This window comes from Lasiosphaeria miniovina (assembly GCF_030549165.1).
Source record: "Lasiosphaeria miniovina strain SMH2392-1A chromosome Unknown B0T26scaffold_6, whole genome shotgun sequence".
Taxonomy (NCBI): domain Eukaryota; kingdom Fungi; phylum Ascomycota; class Sordariomycetes; order Sordariales; family Lasiosphaeriaceae; genus Lasiosphaeria; species Lasiosphaeria miniovina.
The window spans coordinates 1,258,368-1,283,649 of NW_026848225.1; the positions used below are offsets into that span (position 1 = coordinate 1,258,368).

Below are 25,282 nucleotides of genomic sequence, written 5' to 3' on the forward strand. Positions count from 1 at the left end.
CTTTCCACTCGTCCGGGAGTTCATACAAGGTGGCCCGGACATCGGGCCTCGCTTCCCAATGAGGACGGCCGATCTGGGGAGCATCAGGTCCAAATCGGCGGCCACATTTGCAGCCCTGCCAGACAGGCTCCACGCAGGCCGGGCCCGAGTGGCGGCGGCCCGGATTCTGTCGAACCAGGCAGCGCCTTTGCCGTCATCCTATGGCAGCTCCGGGGCAGCTCAACCGGGGCCCTTACAGGCGGCCAGTCATGCCTGTGCACATCACCCACCTCATTGTCCGACCATCATACAATTTCGTTTACGCGTTTTCGCCGGCAGCAAACTCCACACGGCCTCCGGGCTCGTTCGGTATAAAGCAATCAACGTCACCCAGCTGGTATTTTGGCTTGCACAGACAGACACTCTCGCACGCACAGCCACGCAGCAACACAACCACCACTTGGCAACGGGTGCCGGACACCCCTTGCGCTGCCAATTGAATTGTATATCTAATACTTAATAATCGTGGATATTTTCGTTCTCGCGCGCCCCCTTTTCACTGCTGGTTCGGCCTTTCGACTCCAAAATGCGCGCTACCGACAAATCCCGAGTGCTCCCTCCCATCTCCACGACGATGCTCCAGGTGCCGCACCACCACGCCGGCGGCCAGCCCCCGAGGACCCCGCGGGCGTCGCCGACGGCGGCCGACATGCCGCAAGTCTCGCTGTCCCAGATCACAATGAAGATGCTGAAGTCGCCGCACCACGCCGCCAGCCAGCATCAGCGCCCCAAGACGCCCAAGGGAACACCGACGGCGACACCGACGGCGACACCGGCGACGACGAAAATGCCCCTGAGCGCACTGAAGATGCTGAAATCGCCGACCCTTCCCGGCGGAAAGCCGCGGCGGCCCCCGACACCCTATGCGGCGCCGAGGAAGATGACGCTGCCGCCGCGCAGCCCGGCGTGGGCGGGGCACCGCGAGAGGAAGAAGCAGCAACTCCCAGCCGACACGCGGAACGGGCTCATCGTGCGGCGGCAGCTGCGCAACGGCTACCGCGCGTACCGGCCCGAGCACATCTGCGCGCTGCCCGACAACCCGCACGTGCGGCCGTTCCGCTGCTGCCGGCCGTGGGTGCTTAAGAAGACGTGCTCGTTCACGCAGCAGCTGGCCGCGCAGCCGCGCAGCCTGCACCGCCGCATCCAGCTGCGCGACAAGGGCAACAAGTCGTCGGCGTCCGTGTTCGCGCGCGCGCGTCCCCACCGCCGCGCCTTCCGCGGCGGCAAGTGGGACAACATCCACGAGCAGCTGCAGCAGCAGAACCGCTACGCGAGCGGGGCCGGCTGGCGTCCCAAGGCTGGCGGTGGGCTCACTATACCGCGAGGCGCCGACAGCAAACTGGCCCCAACACGAGCGGACGAGACGAAGAAGACGGCGGTCCACGGCAAGCCCGGCAAGCGGCCCGACCTGCAGATGGACACGGGCGAGGAGCTGGCCGTGTCGGGCGTCGCGCTGCCGTCTGACCGGTGGCGCGACGCGCAGGCGCCCGGCCGCGCGGCGCGCGACGTCGTGATTTTTGATGGGGTAGCAGCAGCAGCAGCAGGAGGAGGAAAAGTTGGAGTAGTAGAGACGAAGAAGGTCGAGGCAGACATCACGCTGAACTCTGTCGCGCAGGGGCGCGAGGGCCGCATGTGGCCGTGGTACGAGATGAAGGCGAAGAAGCCGACGCCGCCCAAGAAGGAGAAGAAGCAGAAGACTCAGGACGAGGCGCAGGAGGAGAAGAAGACAGTGGACAGCGACAAGAAAATCAAGAAAAAGAAGAAGGGCGTGCGCATGGCGAGCAGCAAGGCGGACAAGGGCAAAGCCAAGGCGGACGATAAAGACGAGGGGGCATACGACGCGGCCGCATTCGAGTGCGAGGCACTCGAGCGGCTGCTGCCGTTCTGGAAGTGCGAGTGCTGGCCGCCGTGCTTCGAGGTCGAGATCAAGCCGTGGGAGCACGTCGCCGACATGGACGACGGCGGCGAGCCGTGGGTGAAGGTGGCCGCGGGGACTGTTACCGTCGATGGCGAGGAGGTCGAGGTGCTGGTCGAGGTGCTCGAGTGGAGCAGCGACGAGGAGGGCGACGAGACGGCGGCGCCGGCTGTCAAGGCTGAGGGGGGTGAAGAGGAGGGTGACGGTGAAGGCGACGAGGAGTGGCAGATTATCAACAAGGAGGATGCGATTGTCGATGAGGATGACGGTGGCGATATCGAGTCGTGGATGGTCATGATTATGTTCGAGGACGAGGTCGGCGAGAGCTCGCGCGGCGCTTGATTGACGGGATGGAAGGAGATGCGGTGGGGGACTGGGAGAACAGCGGTGGTGAAGTGTGGAGCTGGAAGGGGTTTGAACGAAAAGTGAAAAAAAAGTATCGACGACGGTTGCGGTCTGAAGAGGACGGAGGAGAGTCTGAGGAAGTGGGAAGGAGAGTCTGAGGAAGAGGTGGGAAGGAGTTGGGAAAGAGGTGTGGTTGCAGAGAAAGAGAAGCTGGGGCCGAGAATCAGGGTTCGGAAGGGTTACGCACGAAAGGTTGAGAAAAAGATGAGGATTGACGACGGCTGTGGCCTAGAAGAGGAGGGGGATGAAGAGGTACGGACGGCAGAGACTGGGTGACGATGGGTCGGGAGATGAGCGCGGGCGGAGAGGTGTTGGCGACGAACATGAGGAAGAAAAAGAAAAGGTAGTAACGACGGTCATATGGAAGAGGAGGGTTATCGAAGACGCACGGACGGGAGAGAAATGATGGCGAGGAGCGATTAAGGACGAAAATGAAAAGGTGTTAACGAGGAGGGGTTTGTTAGAAGTTGGTGGCGATGGAAAAAAGAGGTGCGCGCGCAAGAGGCTGGGTGGAGAGTCTGGTGGAAGGATGAGCGAGGAGTTGTGGAAGGGCGAGCGAGGAGGAGTTGTGGAAGGGGTGTGGCGAGGAAGAGGCTCCGTGAGGCTGAGGCTGTTGGGTAGGTGGCGAGAGAGGCTGTTGGGGAGGTGGCGAGAGAGGCTGCTGGAGACTGCTGACGAGGAAGAGTCTGGCGGAGAGGTTGAGGGCAGAGGAGCTGTCGGTGCTGTGGCTGGAAGAGGCTGCGTGAAGAGGAGTCTGGTGAAGCGGGTGGAAGAGGGCGGAAGAGTTATTGGCGGGGAAGGTGTCATTTGAGACGGCTAGCGAGGAGGAGTCGGGCGGGGAGATTGCTGGAGAGGTGCAAGAGGTGTTATGGGCGAAAAGAAAAAGGTAGTAACGATTTTTATAGAGGAGGAGCTGGTAACGGCAGAGGGGTATTGGAAGAAGGGGTCTGGAGGGGAAGGCTTGATCGAGGGCATGTTAAGCGCGGATTGGTTGGGACTAGGTGACGGGGTGGTCGACGAGGAGCTGAGAGGCCTGGGAAGAGGGGAATGAGAAGGAGGTGCTGGGGGTATTTTGGGCGGAGAAGGGTGTGGGGTGATGTGTGGAGTGGACGGACGAGTTGGAGTTGAGAGGTCGCTGAGGTGTGGTGTTGTCTCAGCAGCTCGGCTGGGGTTGAGGGGAAGGGAATGGCGAGCGGATGAGGACGAGATAGCGGACGGACTAGTGAGACGGGACTAGTGAGACGGCTTTCAGTACTGAAAAATCGGATTTAATTGGCTAGGAATAGGGAACCATGAATTAAACCTGCCTCAAGTATCCCAGTCAAGTGAAACGGTGAATCTAAGTGAAACGGTGAATCTGAGTTGTGGCATTCTATATTCAGTCTGATCCCACCCTTACAGTACGTAAGTACCTTATCTATACACAGGGTCTTCAACAGCGTAATGATCGCTCTTGACAGCTCTCCATTGGAGCCCGTCTCGCTCTTGGCTTCAGACTGAACCAGCTAGGAGGTGAGTTTCCGACGTCCTTGGTGTTATAGCAGGCCTTTCTGCGGGTCACTGTCACGGCACAGCGCATTGTGAGTTCATTGTCGCTAGCCGTGTTACGTCATCTTCCAAGAAACCCAATTAGGCTTAGCTTGTGGGTCACGTGTTAACTTCGCCTGCAAACCTTCTTTCATGGAAAGAGCCCAATTAGGTTAGCATGTGGGTCACGTGCAAACTTCGCCCACAAACCTTTTCCACCGATCGCAGCTCCTGCGATCTTTCTTTCTTTCTTTCTTTCTTTCTTTTTTCTTTAGCTTAGTTTTACACTAAATGAATACGGTACATTATTAACATTTGTCCTTTAAAATCCTATGAACCGTGACAGTCACGATGTTGCGGATATACCTACACGGGTCGGGAATACTTTTCTCTCGAACTATTTAGCATATTTACGAACCACAAATGCATACACATTTCCATCCAAGCGACTAGCTCCCCGGCACACCCTTGACCTCGAGCACAGAAACGCTGAGGTCGGGCAGGGAGTACGTGAAAACACCACCAGCACCAGCAGTGAGCGTCGTCGTCTCGGTCTTGACGGCAGCGATGCTTCCGACGGCATTGCTGCTATTCTCGCCACCGGGCGCCGTGAGCACGGTGAGCGTGGCCGCGGCGCCGGCGGCCACGGCGTCGCCAGCAAATGCCACCGTCATGGACACGGCCGCTTCGCTCGGGCTGCCGTACACGGCTGTCTTGACGACGCGCGATCCCGTTGCAGCGTTGAGGCCTGCCACGTAGTATACGGGCTTGGGTGGGTCGCCGGTCATGGACAGGAGGTGTGTGATGCGTACGCTGGAGAGGAGCTGACGGGGCGTTAATACTAGCAGTGGACTTGAGCAGTGGGCTTGGAGTGGCATCGAAGGAGGGACGGACCTTGATGACGGCGTGGCTGGTGCTCTTGACCGTCTGCGCGGGGTCGGCCGTGTACGCTGTCCAGTCACTAGCGTCAGCAACTTGCTAGATAACTGCGGTCAGTCGGGTGCAACTCGCCAATCAGATCCGGCGTCCACTGGTGGCTGTTGAGGTTGCAGAACAGCGGCGCGTACGTCAGCCCGATGACGACGTCGCCGTTGCGCTCGGCGCCAATGGCCAGCACCGCCTCTGAAACGGACCCCTTCCAGAACGGATACAGCGGCCGGTTGCTCCACATGTTGGACGCCGAGTCCCGGTTGATGTTGGCGTACTCGCCTGTTGGCTCGCCAACCTTGTTAGACTTGTTTACATACGAACAGGAGGGACGAGAAAAACACACCGACAATGACCTTGTGCTTGCGGTCGTAGCGGTCAAACTTGGCAAAGTCGCCGATCATGGACTTGGGCTGCGAGTACGTGTGGTAGTCCTGCGCGGCGTCGCCGGGCAGCGACTTGGTCTCCATGCTGGCGACGACAGTCATGTTGGGGTACTTAGCCTTGATGGCATTGTAAAACATGGGGAAGCGGTAGGCCGTGTACGAGGCCGGGCCGCCATTGAGGTTGTCCTCGTTGCCGATCTCGACAAAGTTGACGCGCCACGGCCGCGCGTGCCCCAAGATGGACGCCCGCTGCGCCCCGTACTTGGTCGTGGCCGCGTCGCCCATCAGAAACTCGAGCTCGTCGAGGAAGTCGTCCACGTACGGCTGCAGCCCGCTCTGCGGTGTCAGCGAGCCGCCCAGGTACAGCCCGGCCCATGTGGCGAGGACTGGCCGTTGTCAGTTCTGTATGAGCAGGGGAAAAGGGGGTTGGAGCCAAACTCACGCGGCTCCATGCCCAGGTCCTCACACCACTGCATGTACTCGACCAGCCCCAGCCCGTCCGTATTCTGGTAGGACCACGTGCCCATGCGGCCGGGCCGGTCCTTGAGCGGTCCGACGGTGTTCTGCCACTTCCAGTAGTTGGGCGGCGCTTCGCCCTCGAGGTTGTTGCCGCCGGGGAACCGGAGAATCGACTGTTGCCCTAGTGTTAGCGACGGGGGACGTCAGCTTGATGGCGTGTGCACTTTACCGGCTTCATCTCCGCCAGCGCCTCCATCAGGTCCTTGCGCAGCCCGTTGGGCCGGTTCTTGTACGTCGGCGGAAAGAGGCTGACGAGATTGAAGCTCAGCGAGCCGCCCTTGACGCCCTGTTCACCCGTCAGCACGTCTGATGCACCCCCGAGGTTTATTTCGGCGCCTGCCATACCGACGCATTGTACGTGATGCTGAAGGTGTTGTTGGAGTTTGCCGCCGCCTTGGTCGGGACCAGCGTGAAGCTGTGCTGCACCCAGCCGGCCGACGTGGCAGCCGACACGACGTCAACACTACCCAGTGTTTCTTTGGACCCGATCGATTGGAACGACGCCGTGAAGTTGCCGGCGTAGTCGCCGAGCACGTAGAAGGACCCCGTATACGGCTGGACCTTGACGTCGAAGCCCCAGTAGCCCGGGTTGGCGAAGCCGACGGCGCCCGACCCGCTGGCCACAGCCAGCGCCTTGGGCAGAGCCGACGACAGCGGCTGGGTAGTGGACAGGGACAGGCGCGCGCCGCCGACGGCGGTCCACGGGCTCACCGACGTCGACGCGCCCTGGAAGGCGCGGTTGCGGATCAGCTCGGCGTACAGCCCGCCGTCGCCCGAGAAGTTGATGTCCTCGAACATGATGCCGTACATGGTTGCGCTACTGGCTGCGCCCGCCGCCGCCCCGACGTTGATGCGCAGCGTTGCCGCGCCCGCCGAGAGCGAAGCCGCTGCCGCCGCCGCTGCCAGTACCGCAACAGAAGAGATCATTGTTGTTTGGCAGACACAACCAGGAAACGTTGTTGTTTGGCAGACACAACCAGGAAACTTTAAGAAGTGTCACCAGTTACACACGGTACGCTGACCCAGTTCTGAGTTCTGACGACGTGCAGCTCCGAGGTTGAAATACACACTTCGCCCTCCATCCCACCGGAATAATAACAAACGCCGCTATTAGCACGTGGGGCCGGTACGAATTTACGCTGCCACCCACCACCCTGCTAAGCCGGCGAGTATAGGCTATAGCGCGCAAGGGCGGCGCCGTAACTCGAGCACAAACATTACTCCGTCTCAAGTGCCTCGGTGTTCCTGGTTCTTGATTATATTAGCCAGAGTTGCGGGAGCTACCCTGACGGCTGCCCTAAGGCTTGGCCTCCGCAATATCCGCCGCTCGTTAACGTTTTGGGCCTGCCGTCCCGATCGGGGACCGCCCGTGATTCGCGTATATATTGTCTAGAAATCTTTATGCGCGCCAATCAGGCGTTGTTGTTTGTCCCGCCTGTTCCACGGCTTGGCTAGTCGGTTTTGCTGCGGTAGATTTAGCTCGTAGATTTTAACAACAGCTGAACACCCACCAACATGGTCTGGTATGAAAACAAGTTTAATTGGTTACTTTTCTAAAATAAATCGACGTCGGATATTCAGTAACTAGCGACTCTCCAGCCTGGAAATAATCCAAAGGAAATGGAATGTACCCAAAGGAGTGTGCCAAAAGAGTGTGCCAAAGGAGTGTGCCCAAAAGAGTGTGCCCAAAAGGGTGTGCCTAAAGAGTGTGCCCAAAAGGGTGTGCCCAAAAGAGTGGCCCAAAAGAGTCCAAAGTATTATGTCAAAAAGATTATGTCAAAAACGAGTGGATCCAAATGAGTGAGGAGTGTGTCTAAAGAATGTGTGCAAAACGAGTGTGTCCAGAACGAGTGTATCCCAAAGAGAGTGCGCGTAGAAAGGACGTGCAAAAATAAATGAATACCTCCCTCCTGTCCCTTCCTGTCCCCATGCCATAAAGAACGCCGTTGCAATGCAAGGTCTATTCCGTCCATGTTGAGCCCCTTGTTGAGCTCCCTTTTTCGAGCCTGTCCCCCCATGATTTCGCCATGCATGCCTCCCAACTCCATGAAAATGCTCACAAAAGCCCAACAAGCTCGCTCAGCTCTGCATCGCCCTGATTACTCATGTACCAAACGGAAAACAGCAGACACCACACTACGGGGTGTGCGCAGCTCCAAGCACGGCAAAGTTCTGGGCGCAGGTGATGCAGAAGCTCTTGGCGCCGGGGCCGAGGGTGAAGTGCGACTCGTCGTTGGCGATGGGGATGCACTGTGTCGTCTGCAGCTGCTCGACGGCCCAGCTGACGTACTGCGACGTGCAGTTGGCGCCCGAGTAGAACCGGAACACGCACTTCTCTTCGCCCGTCGTGGCGATGCCGCCGTAGTTGCCCTGCGGCAGGTTGGTGCACGCCCCGTCGTTGACCGTTTCTGCAGGTCTCGTCAGAATTTTGGCTAGCAAAGACTAGAGGGGGGAGGGCTCAGTAATCACTGTCAAAGTTCAGCGTCTTGGGGTCGCACGCGCCCGAGCCGAACGACTGGAAGTGGATTGCGGGCGCTCCGGCACGCTTGACTAGTACCAGATCGTCTTCCCGCACAGCCTGCACAGGTGAGCTGGCGGCCAGGCCAAGAAAGAGACACACAGAGGCCGTGGCAAGTCGGACAAGTTTCTGCAGAGATCGGATTGTCAGTGCCTATCTGGCCAGGAGAAGAGTCACGTACCATTCTTAACAGGCGTGGTTTTGAGCCTGGAAAAGGGGTTATTGTTGTTGTGGTTGGCCGGTTATGTGCGGCGGTGATGTCGATCTGGATGCCGAGACGATAATCAAGCCGGAAGATCGGCCCATACTTATACGTCTGTCACACAGGGCCTTCCAAACCATCTCATGCTAAAGGAAGGCATGGTCGCGGGGATTTGCGTTCCGGGTGTTCGTCGGCAGACGGCGGCCGCAGCCGGGCCGGAGCTCAGCTTATGCTTGTTTTGCGCTCAAACACACGGACCCATCCCGAGTCTGGCGTCATCAGTCATCCGACGTGCTCTGCCCAGCCCGTCATCCCGGCTTGGCGGCTGGCGGCCCACGGCCTGCTTCATGTGCGTTCACGTAAGCCCCGACAATGCGGCTCCGAACGCGGGCCAAGCAAACGAAACACGGCCTTGGCCTGGCTTGCTGCTGGAATTCTCTTCCGAAATCATACCGGATGCCGAAGTTGGGAACGGTGTAATTTTGACTAGCTTGGCAAAACACAAACCTACAACCTCGAAAAAGTTGTGATTAGAAGTGCGAGCCGCGCGCAACCAAGTTCAATGCCAAGTCATATGATTTCAAAACGTGCATGTGAGAGCCCGTCTACAATGCAAGACCCATCAAATCATCGCCGTACCCCGACCCCGAGTCCAGCTTCCCCTGACCCAGTAAACATGGCTGCGCCAAGCTGGCCCAGCGCTTGGCATCCGTGCAGCCGGGTTCAACAAGAACCAACACCAACACTACATCAACGGTGGAGGCAGGCATGTGGGTGGCCAGAGAGGTTAAGAGGTAGTTTAGGTGTATTAGGTGCATCGCGGTGGTATGGCTAATCAGAGGGTGGGATTGAGATAATAATCAGTTAGTTTTTCGGTTGTCCGCTTGCATGCGCCAAGGCTAGCAGCAAGGGATCTACGCAGATTTCAGTAGAACTGGCCCAGAGTAATCTCTGCAGAAAATACTGTGCCCGATTCTTTACAAGAGTTCAACAATGCAGTTCAGACAAGTGCCCTCCCCTTTGTTGCTAATGCAGTCTCAATTTGACCATATCAAGATCTTTATGTAGGGCCATAGCCTTGAACAAAATGATTTGCCACTGATATGCCCCCATCACGCTCGTGCCATATCATTGCCATCATACCATCGTATCATACCATACGCATGCCATCATACACCTAAAATAGAGAAAGCGGTGTTGTGGCCGCCGAATTTGACGACTTTCTCCTCTACGAAGCACAGCCCCGGCGCCCTCCGACCAGCCCAAGGCAACCCGACCAGCCCAAGGCAACCCGACCCGCAGGATCGTGTTCCAGGCTGCTGGGGCGACGTACCTTGACCTGGTAGTCAGTCCCGAGGAAGCCCGTGATTCTGTAAATATAAAGATTGACAGGTATAAATGTAGAGACACTGCCCGGGGATCCCATGTATGAAGCTATGTACATCAGATAAGGAGAGTCGCTCTGCTCAAACATGGCCGCGTCCTTGCTAGCAACGACTCACGAGACACAAGACGGCCCTTGCCGCTCCCCAAGACCCATCTCACGACCACCCCCGAGATCAAGTGTCTTATTACTTGGCCAGACTGTATCCCGCATCTACCACAGCACTGGCACTCGCAGAAAGCGCAAACCCAGCCCACGGCCCATCTTCAATGTGATAATGATAGAAGCCCGTAATGACGCCCTCGTCATTCCAAATAACCGAGCCGCACGTGCCGTCTGGAGGTTGAAACTTGCCCTCGTTGCCCTCTTTCTGGCCCGTGTATGACCAGTTGTAGAGATTATAAGCTAGCTGACTCTCGGTAAGATACGGGGAGGTTTCAAAATATCGTATTGAATTGGCCACTAAGACCGCGTCCATATTGCCGGTATATGGGCTGTTGAGGTAGCATAGGGAACCGTACGATAGCTCATCAGTCGAAGTCTTCAGGCGAGTAAACTGGGGCACCGCGCCGGCATCCGTCTCAAAGATCTTATTAACAAATACGACATCGTCCTTGAGCTTGAGTAGGCTGACGTCGGTAAAGGGGATCTCAACCACGGTCTCGCTAATTGTGCGGTCAGGGCGGTCGGCATGCCACACTGTCCCGCCCTCTCCGATCCCGTGCGAAGCGCTCGTCATGAAGGTATCCCCGGCGGCGTTCTGCACTAACACGCCCGATGTGGTGGAGAAGACGGCTGGCGGAGCTCCTGGCTGTGGATATACCCGACGAACCGGTTGGCAATCTTGCCTGGCATCCACTTGGCTGGTATCTTTACATGATCGTCCAGGACGACGTAGAAAGCGCGTTCGCACGTGTGAATTAATTCCAGCATGCGGACACCCGGAGGCGCGTGCTTGAGGAAGTAGGCATTGATATCAGACCTCAGCCGGCAGAGAAGTGCGTCGGAGAACGTGGCCGCGTTAGTATAATGGGCTTCAGAGCAGATCGGGATGCTACCGTTCCCAAAGATTTGCCTCGGGAATATGAAGGCGCGACCCTCCGCAGTCAAAACGTCCCTAATCACAAGTGTGATAGGCAAGCCGCCGACCGTAAGTGGCCAGGGGGGGCTGGGCCACCTACTGAGCTGAAAGATGAGATGGGACCGGGCCCTGGCGACGTTATAGGCCCCGGGGAAGATGCTACAGAGTAGCTTCTGTATTTCTTCCGTGTGAATGTTGATGCTGAGGTCTCGCAAGTTATATAGGAGCAAGACGTGCTTCTTGTGCCAAATGGCATCTTTTTCTCCATCTTGCCTCCATGGTGGTGGTGGCGGATGACTATGCGTGTATTGCCGGGCTATCTTTGCCTCGCCATGTGGAAAAAGCTGCTTGGGGGCAAAAAGGGGTTGGGTGGAGAATGCTGCACCCGGGGAGACGTTGGATGGCTGCTTGCTTGGGGTAACTAGGACCGAGATATGCTTTGGCGAGGACGTCTCGGCCGACGGTGAAATCTTGCGTTTGCTTCCTGGCGTGGAGGGGGCGAGGCTGCCCGATCCGGAGGGAGTAACAGAGAGGCCGATAAGGGACGACACGTTCAAGACCTTGTTGCTTTTGGCCACTCTGTGCAGTCCTTCGGAGGGCTATTTGAGAGACGTGTTTCTTGCGGCAAGAGGAGATTTGGTGAGGATATAGAGGAGATTTGGTAAGGAGATGGGGGAACGAAAGGTATTTAAAGCAAAATCCGGCCACCTATGGCGGTCTAGCTGGATACTTTATGAGTCAAAGCCCCAACCTTCTTGTACCGCAGCCTCTGTCAAACTTTTTGTGTAGCCGGCTGCGCAAACCTTCGAGGTTGAGGTTGGGCTGCAGGGCACAGTCGGCCGCCGAGCGGAGCCACCGTAGGCGAGCGAACTCGTACACTCGTATTTCTTTATCAATATCACAATAAGATTCCTCAGGCAGGACGCGTAGGCGGGGTCATCGGTGCGCGTAGCTTCCATTGCTTCCTCGGCTCTGTCGATTGCTTTCCGAATGTCCCCCATTGCTCCAGCCCGAGAGAATATGAAGTAGTACACATTGCTGAGTAGCTTGACTTGCGCAGTATCGTTCTCTGGATTTTCTTCAAGAATGCTTGCGAATTCGTACAGTAGCCCCAGGTCCATGCCACAGAATAACAGCTCGGGCTCTGTAGAGGATGTTAACCAGGTCTACGAATACCTCCGCGACTGGTTGGGAGTCCAGGACTCTCATATATACCGACTCACGGCTACGACACTAGGCGACGACGATAGTAGGGCGCCGAGAGAGGACAAATCCCAACGGCCCACATATGAAAACATGATCAGGGTTCTCCAGCAGGTGTCCAAGAAGCCTAGCCGAAGGACCTTGTCTACCTGTACCACTCGGGACATGGGATACGTGTCAAGACGATTTTTGGTGACCTGAAGGGCGACGACGGTATCGACGAGGCTCTCATGCTAAAAGACATCGCTTGTGCCTGAGGCCGTTACGTCCGGGACGTGGAGGTTGCCTACCTGCTCCAAGAGATGGTCAAGAAGGAACTCGTCATTACAGTCGTTCTCGACCGCTGTCATTCTGGCAGTGCTGATCGCGGCGTGGATAGCAGGATCCAGGGAATTAGCATGGTCGATACGAACAAGCTTGACAGCGATGTATCGGCGCTTCTATACCATGTACTGGAAACTACGACAGGACCTGCTCCAGCTGGCCGGCGAAAAGCTAGTGTGGCGGATCACTGGTTGCTTGCATCCTCGCTCGCACATGCATCCTCTCCCGACGCCGCCGCTACGTTTGCCTAGGCGTAAGGCTCAACACGGCAAGCCTCGCCGCTCAGCGTAGGCTAGCAAAGGGCAGAGTCGAGCGAGCATCGAAATAAAATGGCAAATGTCGCGAGATTCCGAAAAACGATAAGTAGCGCGCCGAGGTGCGCTGGATTGGTGAGGATGGAGGGCAACGACGGCGCGATCGATGTGGCGAGGGCGTATGAGTGGGAACGAGGACGAATGGAGACGTAGCCGAAATGAAGGATCAAGTGCGGCCACCGCGTTTTTGCATGCTGGTGTAATTGCGAAGAATATGAGAGAAGGACAAAAGGTCAAGAATACCAGAAAGAGACGCCGGGAGGAGAGATTCTTATTTATCTTTGGGCGGAAGGAAATAGAGTCGTGGGGTTAATGGAAGGGCCGCGCTAAACCTAATGAGGAGAGGTGGGGGAGGACGCCTTTCCCGGAACGTGCAGCACCGTGTTCTGAAAGCCCGCCAGGGGAGTTAGTGTAGGGTTAGGGTTGACCCCACATTGGGAGATTGATCCGGCATTCGTAGCTTCTGGCCTTCGGCTGGGAACTTGAAAAAAACAACCCGTTCTATCGACAGTTTTTCAGTTCGCGAATACGGAGGTGCCTTTCAAAAGTTTTGCGCAGTGCCAAGAAAGCCACCCTCTTTAATTACATACGACCCTGGCCATCTTGGCCCCCTAGCTCCTTATTCTTTTCCGGCCCTCTCGATACTCGTTACCTCCTTCGCACTTTATTACCTGTTGTATATGCTCAACAATCCTTTCAATCCAGGCTTGAATACGCTGCTGAGTAAGTTTTTCGTTCCAGCAATGTTCCCATGCTCGAATAGCCTCAGCCCTGCTTTTTGGGGCTCCCTTTTTGGTTGTTTCTCTCTTCATCCAGAACCAACAAGGCTCTATCATATTAAGATCAGGTGAGTTACCTGGCCAGAGGAGGCGGAGTACCTGATGGATATCGTATATACGCTGTTGAGCGCGATGAGCGTGTGCGCCAGCCTTATCCTCCTGAACAAGCGTATTCGGCCCACAGCTTTTGGCGAAAGGGATAAGCTTTGGTATAAGGATCTTGGTTTGATAGCGATACCAGTCGATGCCTCCCTTGGATTCTCGTACGAGTTTGCCGTTCGCTTTGTTCCATCGCCATTGTGGTTTTCTGCCTCGTTTCGTAACCAAAGAGAGCCTTCCCATTTTGGTATCCAACTCCCACTCTTCACGCATTATTGGTTCCAACTCCTTATTCCATTCCTCAAGATCCTTCTCAGCTTGCTCCTTTTCAGCCTTTGTTTCCGGAAGCCAACAATGGCAAGGCCCCTTTTGATCGTACGAAAAGCAACCCCAAAACATAAACTCCGAATATCCTTTCCACCGTTCACGAATACAGCTTTTAAGAAAACGCTCATCAGCTTTCCTCCAAATACGATATCCTCCTCGGCGATGAAGTAATACAATAGAAGTTTCATCAGACCAAATAACACGTTTCCAATCTTCTAAAGTCCAATCTTTATGATCAAGACACCACTTCAGTCGTTCCTCCTTCATCTTCTTCGTCAATCCAGGCTTCCTCGTTGGCTTCGTTTTGTTGAATCCTGCTAATTTGAGGATCCTCCAGATTGTGATAGCTGAGATGTCGAGGCCCTCGGTACTGAGCTCACCGGCCAGATCAGCACAGGATTTCTCACGGCCATATCGATCTTTGCGAACCTTGGCGATAACCTTCTCGGTATTTTCGGGGGTGTGTTTTCGTGGACGGCCAGAGCGAGGGGCATCTTCAACCCATTCATCCTTAATAATTAAGGGCCGTATATTTGGATCAAATCCACGCTCAATAGCCCTGGCATATATTCGATTGACGGTACTAACGGAAACCCCGGTTTGTGCAAAGACATCGGCCGAAGAAAGGCCCACAATAGGAGATTTGAGGGTAACTATAAGCGCACGCATGGAAATATCTGTATTTGGCGACATCTTGATCGTTGTGTTGACTGTTGAGCTGTGGAAGCGGGGTTGAGGGGTAAGATTACGTGGCCAAACCAGATGTGGTGTGGTCGCTGATCATTCAGCTAAAGGGGTGTGGCTGGCTTGGCATTGCGCAAAACTTTTGAAAGGCACTTCCGTACCATCGTATCATATCATCATACCCATGCCATGCCATGCGCCAGTATCATGTACCCTATACCAAACCAAAAACATAAACACCCCGTATCCCAAGTCGTTTCCAATCCAAATTCCAAACGAAAAATCATCTCCAATTCATAAATATTTACCATCCACTCTGACTCGCCCCCGCACTGGCGATATTCACTGGCCGACAATTACTCGCTATCGAGGCCCAGGGGATCGATCCTCTTCTCTTGGCCGCCGCACTGGCCCGGCGGGTAGATCTATCGGGTTATTGACCGAGGCGACCGGATCGTCCTCTTTCCAGACATCTGGCCAGGGCTCGTCGCCGTCCTCGTGTGTTATGCTTATATAAGCATAGAAGTGGATCCATAATTTAGCCTACATGGAAACAGGCACCACAACCTAGCTAGCAGAATTCATCATCCTTCTTCCGCCTCTTGTTTCTGCACATATTGTGCATCACAACATCGTGCTCCGACCAGTCGCCCTCGTCGCCCTCGTACGCCAGATTGCAGTCAGCGGCCGGATCCACCTCCTCTTCCTCTTCCGTGGGATCCTCCTGGTCCTGGGCTGTGGCTGGCTCTTTCGAGCCCTCGGCCGGATCCTTTTTCGTGGGATCAGTAGCCTTGGCGGGCTTGTTCGAGCCCTCGGCTGGATCGGCATCGCCGCCATCATCGCCGCCGCCATCATCGCTGCCGCCATCATCGCCGCTGCAATCATCGCCGCCGCAATCACCGTCGCCGCCATCACCGTCGCCGCCATCTCCGTCACCCTCGTCGTCTCTAAACCGCGAATTCATGTGACAGTCGTCATCGTGGTCTGGATGATCCTCGTTCATTATGCCGTCGCAGTACCAATCGCCCGCAACTAAAAAGGCGACCTCCATGTCCACAGCTTTGTAGGCGTCGATCAGCGTGTCGAGGGGCTTCTTGACCGCGTCAAACACGCCCCGCGGCACCTCGGGCATCTGGAAATACCGCGGGCGGCAGTCTCTGCTGAGGCGCGACGTCCAGGTGGCAGAACTCGCGCCACCACGCGTCGTCGCGCGGCGAGCCCCAGCCCTCGAACCGGAGCACCATCTTCTTCAGCCGCGGCATCCAGTCCCGCATGTACGGCGCCAGCGCCACGAGTAGCAGCCCGATGGTGCAGTGCACGGGGCCCCTCTCGGGCGGCATCTCGAGCAGCGCGTGGTGGCCTGCACGTCGCCGCGCCTCGATGCGCGCGTGCGCGGTAGCCGGCGCCGCCATCCAGCCGACCAGCGTCAGCTGCTCGAGCGACGCCGGCAGCAGGTCGCTGTACGACTGCAGCAGGATGGGCAGCGGGTCGCGGTCCGTGGGCTGGCCGGTGCTGAGGGCCGGGGTGCTGGGGTCCGCGGACCAGTTGGTGGGCGGGCCGCCGGGGGTGCTGCCGTGGTAGCGCGCGTAGTCGCGCCACACGGCCCCGAAGTGGCGGAACAGCCCCAGGAACCGGTCGATGCTCAGCGTCGCCTCGCGCAGCCTCGGGCACTCCAGGCCGGGCGTCTGCAGCTCGGGGCCGTACAGCTCGAAGCTGGGGCCCAGGCCGAGGCGGACGTGCTCGTGGTAGCCCTCGAGCGTGTCGCTGTAGGTGGTCGGCACGAAGAGGCCGTAGAAGCGCACCCGGGCCAGGGCGACCACCAGGTCGCCGGGCGAGTACTGCAGGTACCCCTGCCGGGCGATCATGTTAAGCTCGAGCAGGTCCTCGCCGATCATTTTATTCCACGGCAGATCGACGTTGATGGGCAGGTCCACAAGATCCACCGTCCACCGCTTGGCCTTGACGATGGGGCGCCCGCGAGAGCGCTGCCTCTCGATCAGCTTGAGCAGCTTGGCGAGGTCGCGCTGGGCGTCGGCCGCGAGGTACTTGGTGGCCAGGTGCTTGGCCATGGACCCGATGCGCGCCAGCCCGTCGAGGTGTTTGGTCAGGGGCGCAAACGACGGGAGCCGCTTCAGCCCGTCGAGGAAGGTCGCCATGTCGACGTGCTCCATGGCGTTGAGCCGCAGGATGTTCCTTGGCATGCACAGGATGCGGGAGAAGACCGTGTTTGGCATGGCCGCGCCCCAGTCGGTGAGCAGGTGGGTGAATTTCGTCTCCTCTATGCGGGAGAACTGGTCGAAGGTGACGACGCTGCCGCCGCGCGGGAAGAAGCCGTACTCGACGTTGATCTTGGTCAGCGCCGCGGGCGAAAAGCGCGGCGCCAGCTGCGACGTGAGTACTTCGTCGTAGTTGATGAACCACTTCCACAACCCTTCCGAGTACGTGTCGAACGGGTGGGCAAAGCGCAGGGACAGCGTCTCGACGTTCTCGGCCATGGCCAAGACCCCCATGAGCGTGACGCGCATCAAGTTCTTCGCGGTCAGGAGCAGCCTCCGCCTCAGAAACCACTAGGCTACCTCAGCATGCTTGACGGTCATGTTTGACGCCTCCAGGTTTGTGAAGCTCGCGGCTATATTCCTCACCCAGCCTTCGAACTCGAACTGGTATTCGCTTTTGTTGTCCGACACGTCGGTCTGGAAACTGCGGATGTACTTGACGAGCTCCGGCCTGGAAACTAGGAGCTCTAGCAGGCGCCCGAGGGTGGCATATTCGTTGCTGATAAACACGTTCCGCATGAGGAGCGGGCGGGCCATTTGGTCAAAGTGTTTGTTAACCAGGCACAGGCTCCTGAGGTCCTCCCGGTCTTCGAAGAAGTCTTGCCACTCGCCCGCAGCGGAGCGGCTGCTCTGGTCCATGTTCAAATATCCGGGGTCGCTGTGAACGGGCTCCGGGACTAGGTACTCGAAGACCCGCATCCATATCCTGGGGTGCAGTCCCCCTATGCGTTTCATGGGCAGGGACACCAGCTCAGCTGGCAATAACCCCAATGGGTCCATTGTTGAGGGCAGGCCAAGTGTCGTGGCCGTGAGAGGTGATAGAGAGCGGTGGATGGTGTTGAGGGGCGGCTGGTGGTGTTGAGGGGTGGCTGTTGGTGTTGAGGGGTGGCTGGTAGTGTTGATTGGTACCAGGCCGGTTGCTATCTTGCAGGCGATAGGGAAGTGCCGTAGGTTCAGATTCCATATCTATATCGTGAAGAGTCAGGCGCGAGAGGATCTGATCAAGCAGCTGTGATTGGAACAGGCCTGTTGGGCTGGGGACAGGAGCCCAGTCCCCGCCGAACAGGCTGGCTGTTCTCACCACTTGCCGCATGTTCGCGTCAGGAGGGGGGAAAGAAGGCCGGCTGTTCGCCGGGAGACTAGATATCGACACCATGGTACTGTTCTGTTGAAGAAGCTTTGTTGTGAGGCCGACTCTCTGAGACTCTGCTCAGCAACCATGGGAGCATTGCTGCTGGGGAGGAAGCCTGATCATATACCAGTCCTAGCTAGACAGAAGGTTACGGCACGAAAGCAGTTTGCGGTTTCAAAAAGCCGTCAAAATTTAGCAGTTTAGTTTCATCAACCTCTGAAAACAGCCGTAGGGTATTAACTTTGAGAGTACTTCATGGAGGACGTTGCGGGACCCAGTAGCCCACCATATCGTAGAGAGGCACTCAGTACAGTTTCGGGGCAGCAACGTCTATTGATCAAGGAACCAACAACAGGTGCTGACACATCCTCGACGTAGGACTTATAGGAGAATGCGGCAATATCGGTTTCCTGTATACAAACATGTAGCGAGCTTGCTCAAGAACAAACCGATTTCCACAACTTGATGACGTGTTTCATTTTCTGCAATGTGCAACGCCAAACACGTGCATGCAACAATTCACGATAAGACCACGGCAGCACCAACTAAGCCAAGGTAAAGGTCTAAATGGTGTAAGCCAATTAGCGAGACGTTGTGGTAAGTTCAAGCCATACAAACATCCTCAACAACCCTCCCACGATAGAACTCTAAAAGGAGCCTCATGACGAAGAGACATCAACGGCCGAAAACAAGGCCACCCAACCAACGGTCGACAAAGACCCGGGCCGAGCACCAGTTGGCTAATTGACAACAAATTCAATCGGCAGTGAACAACAATGCCCACAATCCAAGAAAACAAGAAAAATCCGGCTTCCTCTAGGTGGAACATGACACGCACACTTTTTATAGTCCTGCAGTCCTCGAACGGTTCCTTTCTGGCCAGCGACAGAATGCATGCATTGAACTTTGTGCCAAATGTGCCCGACCTCCACGGAGTCTTGTGCAAACATCTCGTATAGGCACGGCCCCGGAAAGGAAGAGGCACGGCTGCACGTATTTCCGGCGGCCAAAAGCAAATGAGAGGTCGCCGTGTGACTGTTGCTGCGCGTGACGGACCCAAGCAGAATCAGGCCAGGATCAGCACACAAACCCCGAAAGCGGGCTGGCATATTCCGCTGACACTGGGCGAACCCCGACGACCCCTTGCGGGGCCAAGCGAGAGGGCTGAGAAGCCCCTGCCGGGCTAGTCCGCGTCAGGACAAGCGCTGCAACGCACTGCGACCCGCAAACTGGGGCCATTGGGGAGGACCCTGGACAATCCGAGCAACCACTGCGCCAAGACCCATGCCCACACCGGCCCTCATCTCCACACGTCAGTCCTTTGCTGCACGCCCTTGGCGCTGGCCGTTTGGGGAAACAGACCAAACAGAGCTGAGAGGCAACCACGAATCCGCATGCGGGAGGGTGTGCTGTGCTGTGCTGTGCTGGTGCTTGCTCTGGCGCGGTGCTTGCTGCCTTTGTGATATAAATGCATGTTTCCCGCACTTCCCGGCCCTCCTTCTCTCGCCCGTCTCGTCTGTTCTTTGGTTGAGTTGAGTCCATCGCCGCCGTCGCTTCTTGTCCTTCTTTTTATTAACCTTAATTTTTGTCGCAATCCACCCACAACTTGTTTAGCTCGTCCCTTTTTGTGATACCCCCATTCCAACAACACAATGGCCGCCGCACCCGCAAAGCCCAGCCCCATCAACGACCACGATGTCGAAGATTGGAAGACTCGCTTCAACGACGTGCTCGCGCGCCCCAGCGAGCACATCAACTCGAAATCGCCCCCCACCGCCGCACCATGGCACAACTCTTTCTTCGCGTGTCTCACGCCCATCGACACGTGCCTGCTGACGTACTGCCTGCCCTGCGTCACCTTCGGCCGCACCCACCACCGCCTGCGCAAGGACGGCAGCCTCGAGGGCTATGAGCCCATCAACACCTCGGTGCGTACATCAACAGAGCGCAGACAATGCCATCCCCGTGTTTTATCACCACTGCGTACCTCCTAGCTAACCAAGCGTGTTGCAACAAACAGTGCCTCCTGTTCTGCGGCGCCGGCTGCTTCGGCGCGCACTGGATCCCCATGGCCATGCAGCGCGCCGACATCCGCGCCAAGTACAACCTGCAGGGCAACTGCCTGACCGACATCGCGACGGCCTGCTGCTGCGCGCTGTGCGACCTCGTCCAGGTCGACAAGGAGGCCGCCTTCCGCGCCTCCGAGGTCCCCGCCGGGCCCCAGGGCGTCCAGCAGCAGTACGTCGCCCCGGCCGCCGGCATGGAGTACCCCGCGCCCGCCGAGGTCAAGAACTAGAGCGGTGTCCACTCAAAGTCATCGTGCACTTTCACTCGGATAGGGCGAGCTGGGATGCGATGGGATGGGTATAACAGCCGGACGGAATCTCGGGCTTGGAGAGCTAGCCGCATGTTGCATCGTGTTTTTGTGCTGTTTGAAGTGTGTAATACCCGCGAATCTTGTCAGTTCTCGAAATGATACCTCGTGCTATTTTCCTGGAGTTTCTGGGCCATTGCAATTCCAAGTAGCAAACAGCAGCAGTTCAAAACCCATGTCATTAAAACTTTTACCACCACAAGAAACGGACTTTTGCCACCACAAGAAACCACAAGAAACGGTATCTCTTCGCATTCGTTTCCTGCGCATCTCAAGCTTTCCCTAGCAGTGTGCATGTGTTCATGCGTTTAGGTGTGCTGCGCGCCGCGTTTTGCTACGGTGCGGTGGGCAGTGTGGCATTTGGCGTCCCGGCAGACTCTGTGCCGGCCGACCTGCTCCCCAAAAACTGACCCCTGCCCAATGTGGAATCCACTGCGATGCCACTCCGCCCAGGGGGGTCAGCGTCAGCACAGGGATAAAGATCGCCGTGTTCCGCTCGCTTCGACCCGAACTCATTTTCATTCAGCCCCGAGTAGTTACATAACTAGTGGTCTGTTTGTTATCAATGTCAAGCGAAACTGGGCATGTTTCCCGACGGCCGCTAACAAGTTCCTAGGTAATTACCTAGCAGTGATGTGCAGGCTCCCCCAATCTCCCTTGTATTCCAAAGAGTTGTAATTGATATGAAGACGAATTGCGAAAATAGATAGTTACCATTTACCATCAAAACCATAGTTTCGTAGCAATTAGACCTCTGCACCACGTGCCCAACCGTCCTCGTATTCCCTACCCTACCAGTGTGCCTTAAGGATGCAGTTAGACATAATTAGTCTAGTCGATTTCAACCTTGAAGTCCACGCATCACATTAATCATGACATCATCTACACCGTTGTCACATTAATCACATCATCTACACCGTTGAGAACCCTAAACCCTATCGTGTACAACACAATATCGACTTCCACTATATGAGTATAGAAGCGGTAATACGTACTCCAAATAAATAAAGCGTAGTATTACTCACATCTAACAACCGTTCAAGCAGGAAGACAACGTAACCCTCAATTCATCATGTAATTAAGCCAATCCGGCTTAGAGGACCCTCGTTGCGATCAGGCTCCACTCTGCAATAGGCCCCGGTACGACCGAATGCCAGTCTGGACTCGGTCGGATCCATTGACTCGGGTAGTCCGTACCTGCGGAGCAAGTTACGCGAGCTGTCACCGAAGCCGCAGGAGGCCCCTTGTAAAGCTGCTATGCCTGGATGGGGAGGAAGTTCGTAGAACATGTTACCTTAAGCATGTTAATTCAGCGACAGAGGCTTGTTGGGGGAAAGATTCACCTTTTAGCTGCAAGACGATTAAATCCGCCTTTTCCAGTCCAACACAACAGACTATTACAAACCACTCGACTGTTAGGGTCGTCTGTCTGTAAGGGAGCACGGGCTCCACAGAATGCTGGGGTTGGTAATTATGAAGATAGAACAAAGGGCAAGCTCCTATCGCACGGGTAATACAGTCAAATCGGAATGCCACTCAAAGTGTATGAGTGCAGCGAATGTGTATTGCTTGCTTGAAGAACCAAGCAAGAACTATCTAAGACCGTGGACACGGTCATCGTATTTATTTAATTATGGCGGGCCAGTAAGAGCTGCGCTCTTACTTGCCCGGCAGGAAGGAGCTGCCTGGCGCCGGGCACTGCTAGCGTGCCGGGCCATTTGCCTGGTGCCAAGACCCTTCTTGGCACCGGGCACCGTCTGATTGGCTCTCGACAAGCGGGGCCCCCAATCTTGCCTGAGGCGCCTGCCTTCTGCAGCTGGTCCAGTACGAACCAGGTTCGTCACACAGACGCGCCAAACAGCATGTTCCTTTAACATAGCCGTCCCGGCGAATGAGTCGCTTTGGGGCAGAAAAGGCCTTGCCCGGCCATTATGTTTATCTTTACAAAATAGATCGAATGGCAACAACAAAGTCCAAACGGCCCAACATACTGTCATTGAAGGTCCGCGACTTCCTCTCTCAACGCCCGCGGCTTTTTAGTCAACGAAAGCCGGCTTTCTTCCTTCCTTTCTAGCTATTTACCTAGATAAGGACTCTTCCTGCATCGCACCCGCGCCGATAGAATAGATAGACAGTTAACTCATTTACTCAATGTAACTCCCCGTAACCTGTGACCGGGACTCCCGTTGTACCAGTCAGGTGGTCGTGTCTTCGAGTCGTAACCGTTCCTCTCTTTTTTCAGGTTCTGAACAAGTAAAACCTCCTTCCTTTCCTAGGTACCTGTCGCCAGGTGGCTAAGAGAGAAGGGGGGCTCCCTTTGCCTGGAAAGCTCCCTTCCAATAGTGTTTTTGGCGCAACGGAGTGTCTTTTCATTTGTATTTTGGCTCCAACAGAGTGTTGTGGCTCTAGCAGTGTGTCGCCTGGAATTGACCCACTTTTCATGGAATTGAACCACATTTTCCAGGCCCTGGTTAGCATGCCTCTGTACTTCCTTCATTCTTTATTTTTCCTTCATTCTTGGCCTCGGAATGCCCTCACTTCATTCGGAATGCCCTCATTTCGGGCTGATTACAACACTTCCCCTGCCTTCTCTCGACGAGTATAAGGAAGCGTTCTATTCTGTCCTTTGAAATCTATTTGGCCAGACAATTCAATGCGCTGTCAACTTCGATCACGTACAAGACAGTGTGATGCTTTGGTTACTGTGTTTTATCCATGCCTTGTGCGACGACTGTAATTATGTTGGTAGGAAAACCGATTGTTGCAAATATCTGTTTAAGCAGTCATTTATTTCGCGCGGAACTGTTGCATCTTTAACATGATTAAGGTGCCTCCTCTGTTGTAGGGCCCCCCTTTCAGGCCTGGTAATAGTTAAGTTGGAATGGTTAGTCCTAGGTAGGGATTATGTGTACGGGCGCTGGTGACTGGCACAAAGAAGGCGATTTGTTCCGCTCCAGGCACCGAAAATACAGTAGATGAACTCCGCCTTTGACAGGGCACGACTTCAGGCATTTTGTCGCACAGTATAGTAGGCAAGGGCGTCATTCCAAATCGGGTATGGCGCTTTGTCAGAAACTCGTTTCTCGCACGGCCCAGTAGCACAAATAGAGCATTCGCTGGACTGTGAAAAGGCGGGATGGCAGGACAGTCACAGTACATCTCTTCCTAGTCTACCACAAGACGGACAGTCTGATTTTCCGACAGAACCTGCTCTAGCAATACACGCACAGAACGCTATGGCTTCGGAGAGCCAGGAATATGCTGTCGACGACGAGATCGCGATTTTTTTTCTCACAGACCTCGGTGCGCCGCGAAACGTGCGGCGCATTGGCCAAGGAGCTCGTCGGCAGCGACCAAATCGTTCCAGTCGCGGTGCAGGGAGACTGCTCGTACACGGTTTACGCAGGAGAGGGCCTTGGCCAGATCGTCCAGTTCCGCCTCAAGTCTCTCGGCTACGCTGATTCGACTTGCCGCAGGTTCTTTGCTCTGGCGTGGAAGGCGCTACAGAAGGTGAACCAATCCTCCCGCGATCGCATGGCTGAGACGTTCGAGACCGAGCTGCAGATCTTACTCGTCAGCCTGCCCGACCGGTTTCACCCGATAATCCGCAACACGCTGGCGTCCCTACCCAGCATCTTGTCCCTTCCCATGGTCCTCTACACTAGGACTTTGGTGATTGCAACATCATAGTGGAGGAAGAGTCGTGTCATGTGGTTGGCGTCATTTATTGGGCTGAGGCGGAGATTGGTCCCTCTGGTACAAACCTTCATTCGGTGCAAAATCTGATGAGCAAATTGCACTTGAAGAATGGCTGGATTAGGTACGAGGACTACCGTGACTTGGCGCGTTTGTTCTGGGAGGAGTTTGGCGACGAGATTGGCGGACTGAGCGATGGTACCAGCAAGGCTGTCAAGGCCGCTAGGGTCTCGGGGCTGCTACGACCTCGAGGCTTCACCAGCAGGCTCGCAAACATGCCGAAGCCGGTACCGATCAAGGATGATGACAGCGGGAGGTACGACATGATGATTCCTAACGGGCTGTTATTGAACCCAGCTACCCGACTCGAGGGGCTAGATGAGTTTGGTGAATGCAGAACTACTAGCGCTGAACGATTTACTTAACATACGGCCGTGGCTTAAAATTACCGTGTTTCAAGTGCGACCTTGTTGAGTTACCGATGAGATTGAGGATTAATTTCGTTGTCTGAACGGGGTGGGCAGGAACTACGGTAATTGTTTCTCGCAGTGAAACGAAGGTTTTAACACCTTTTGCCCCTTTCACCAAGGTCCTGTAAGGTAAAGAAGGGTGAGGTACCGAATACAGCACTCAAATAACTCAATACACTTGAAACCTGGAACTAGCCTCGCCTAGCTGTGCCTTGCTTTGGCGGGAACCAAGTCTCTCTCTCATCTGCGTTGTGAATCGCGGGGCAACAGCAACAAAGAGATTAGTGGAAACAAAAACAAAACCGTCTCCCACTTCACTCCGCGGCGAAGTTGATAAAGGAAACCATTCTCCTTGGACCCCAGCACGTTTCAGCTGCATCGGAATCGACTGGACAAGGCTCGTGCCTCCACGAGCGCGATTGTTTTGCGGCCTTTGACCCTGTTGCCCTGAACCTCCTGTCGCTTGTCTCATGGTCGGTCGGATGTCAACAAGCGGCATAGTGATCTGGGTGCCTGCTGTTCCTACTCCTAGGCACGGGCTAACCGGACTTGCTTATATTCAGTCACCCAGATCATTGCCTCTTGCTTGTTTCCTTTCCTTCTCCACATCATGGCTAAGGTAGCCAATATAGTCTTCACCCATTGCACATCAACATTGTTCACCTTCCTTGCCCAGATATTGCCGCCCTCCAGCTCGGGAG

The 25,282-nt window shown here is 55.9% G+C and overlaps 8 protein-coding genes across 8 annotated transcripts; 2 read left to right on the forward strand and 6 right to left on the reverse strand.

Annotated features, from left to right (window-relative positions):
• Positions 1–121: 121 nt before the first annotated feature.
• B0T26DRAFT_785305 (uncharacterized protein) lies at positions 122–2,566 on the reverse strand (the record flags this gene model as incomplete). The annotated part of the gene is made up of 1 exon (XM_060446772.1): positions 122–2,566. A coding segment is annotated over one exon (2,031 nt), but the record flags the coding sequence as incomplete, so codon positions are not given.
• Positions 2,567–4,350: 1,784 nt separating this feature from the next.
• B0T26DRAFT_623533 (putative vacuolar segregation protein) lies at positions 4,351–6,597 on the reverse strand (the record flags this gene model as incomplete). The annotated part of the gene is made up of 7 exons (XM_060436121.1): positions 4,351–4,710; positions 4,781–4,847; positions 4,894–5,095; positions 5,160–5,585; positions 5,642–5,831; positions 5,888–6,004; positions 6,064–6,597. Coding segments are annotated over 7 exons (1,896 nt in total), but the record flags the coding sequence as incomplete, so codon positions are not given.
• Positions 6,598–7,854: 1,257 nt separating this feature from the next.
• B0T26DRAFT_678782 (uncharacterized protein) lies at positions 7,855–8,420 on the reverse strand (the record flags this gene model as incomplete). The annotated part of the gene is made up of 3 exons (XM_060440272.1): positions 7,855–8,126; positions 8,188–8,365; positions 8,418–8,420. 3 exons carry the CDS (start codon positions 8,418–8,420, stop codon positions 7,855–7,857), a joined length of 453 nt encoding a protein of 150 aa, XP_060292649.1.
• Positions 8,421–10,009: 1,589 nt separating this feature from the next.
• B0T26DRAFT_805084 (uncharacterized protein) lies at positions 10,010–12,456 on the reverse strand (the record flags this gene model as incomplete). The annotated part of the gene is made up of 5 exons (XM_060447149.1): positions 10,010–10,633; positions 10,699–11,502; positions 11,707–11,949; positions 12,127–12,339; positions 12,397–12,456. 5 exons carry the CDS (start codon positions 12,454–12,456, stop codon positions 10,010–10,012), a joined length of 1,944 nt encoding a protein of 647 aa, XP_060292650.1.
• A 2,748-nt stretch (positions 12,457–15,204) lies between these two features.
• On the reverse strand, positions 15,205–17,689 carry B0T26DRAFT_678784 (uncharacterized protein; the record flags this gene model as incomplete). The annotated part of the gene is made up of 3 exons (XM_060440273.1): positions 15,205–15,765; positions 15,806–17,200; positions 17,276–17,689. 3 exons carry the CDS (start codon positions 17,687–17,689, stop codon positions 15,205–15,207), a joined length of 2,370 nt encoding a protein of 789 aa, XP_060292651.1.
• A 1,425-nt stretch (positions 17,690–19,114) lies between these two features.
• On the reverse strand, positions 19,115–19,969 carry B0T26DRAFT_721251 (uncharacterized protein). Its single transcript, XM_060442533.1, has 2 exons — positions 19,656–19,969; positions 19,115–19,572 (listed from the first exon to the last, which is right to left on the reverse strand). The coding sequence occupies exons 1-2, from the start codon at positions 19,679–19,681 to the stop codon at positions 19,119–19,121; spliced, it is 480 nt and encodes a 159-aa protein (XP_060292652.1). The 5' UTR covers positions 19,682–19,969; the 3' UTR covers positions 19,115–19,118.
• On the forward strand, positions 19,694–20,337 carry B0T26DRAFT_653250 (PLAC8 family-domain-containing protein; the record flags this gene model as incomplete). The annotated part of the gene is made up of 2 exons (XM_060438440.1): positions 19,694–19,969; positions 20,062–20,337. 2 exons carry the CDS (start codon positions 19,694–19,696, stop codon positions 20,335–20,337), a joined length of 552 nt encoding a protein of 183 aa, XP_060292653.1.
• Positions 20,338–23,651: 3,314 nt separating this feature from the next.
• Positions 23,652–24,663, forward strand: B0T26DRAFT_678786 (uncharacterized protein; the record flags this gene model as incomplete). Its single annotated transcript, XM_060440274.1, has 4 exons — positions 23,652–23,678; positions 23,713–24,087; positions 24,222–24,427; positions 24,636–24,663. 4 exons carry the CDS (start codon positions 23,652–23,654, stop codon positions 24,661–24,663), a joined length of 636 nt encoding a protein of 211 aa, XP_060292654.1.
• Positions 24,664–25,282: the final 619 nt, after the last annotated feature.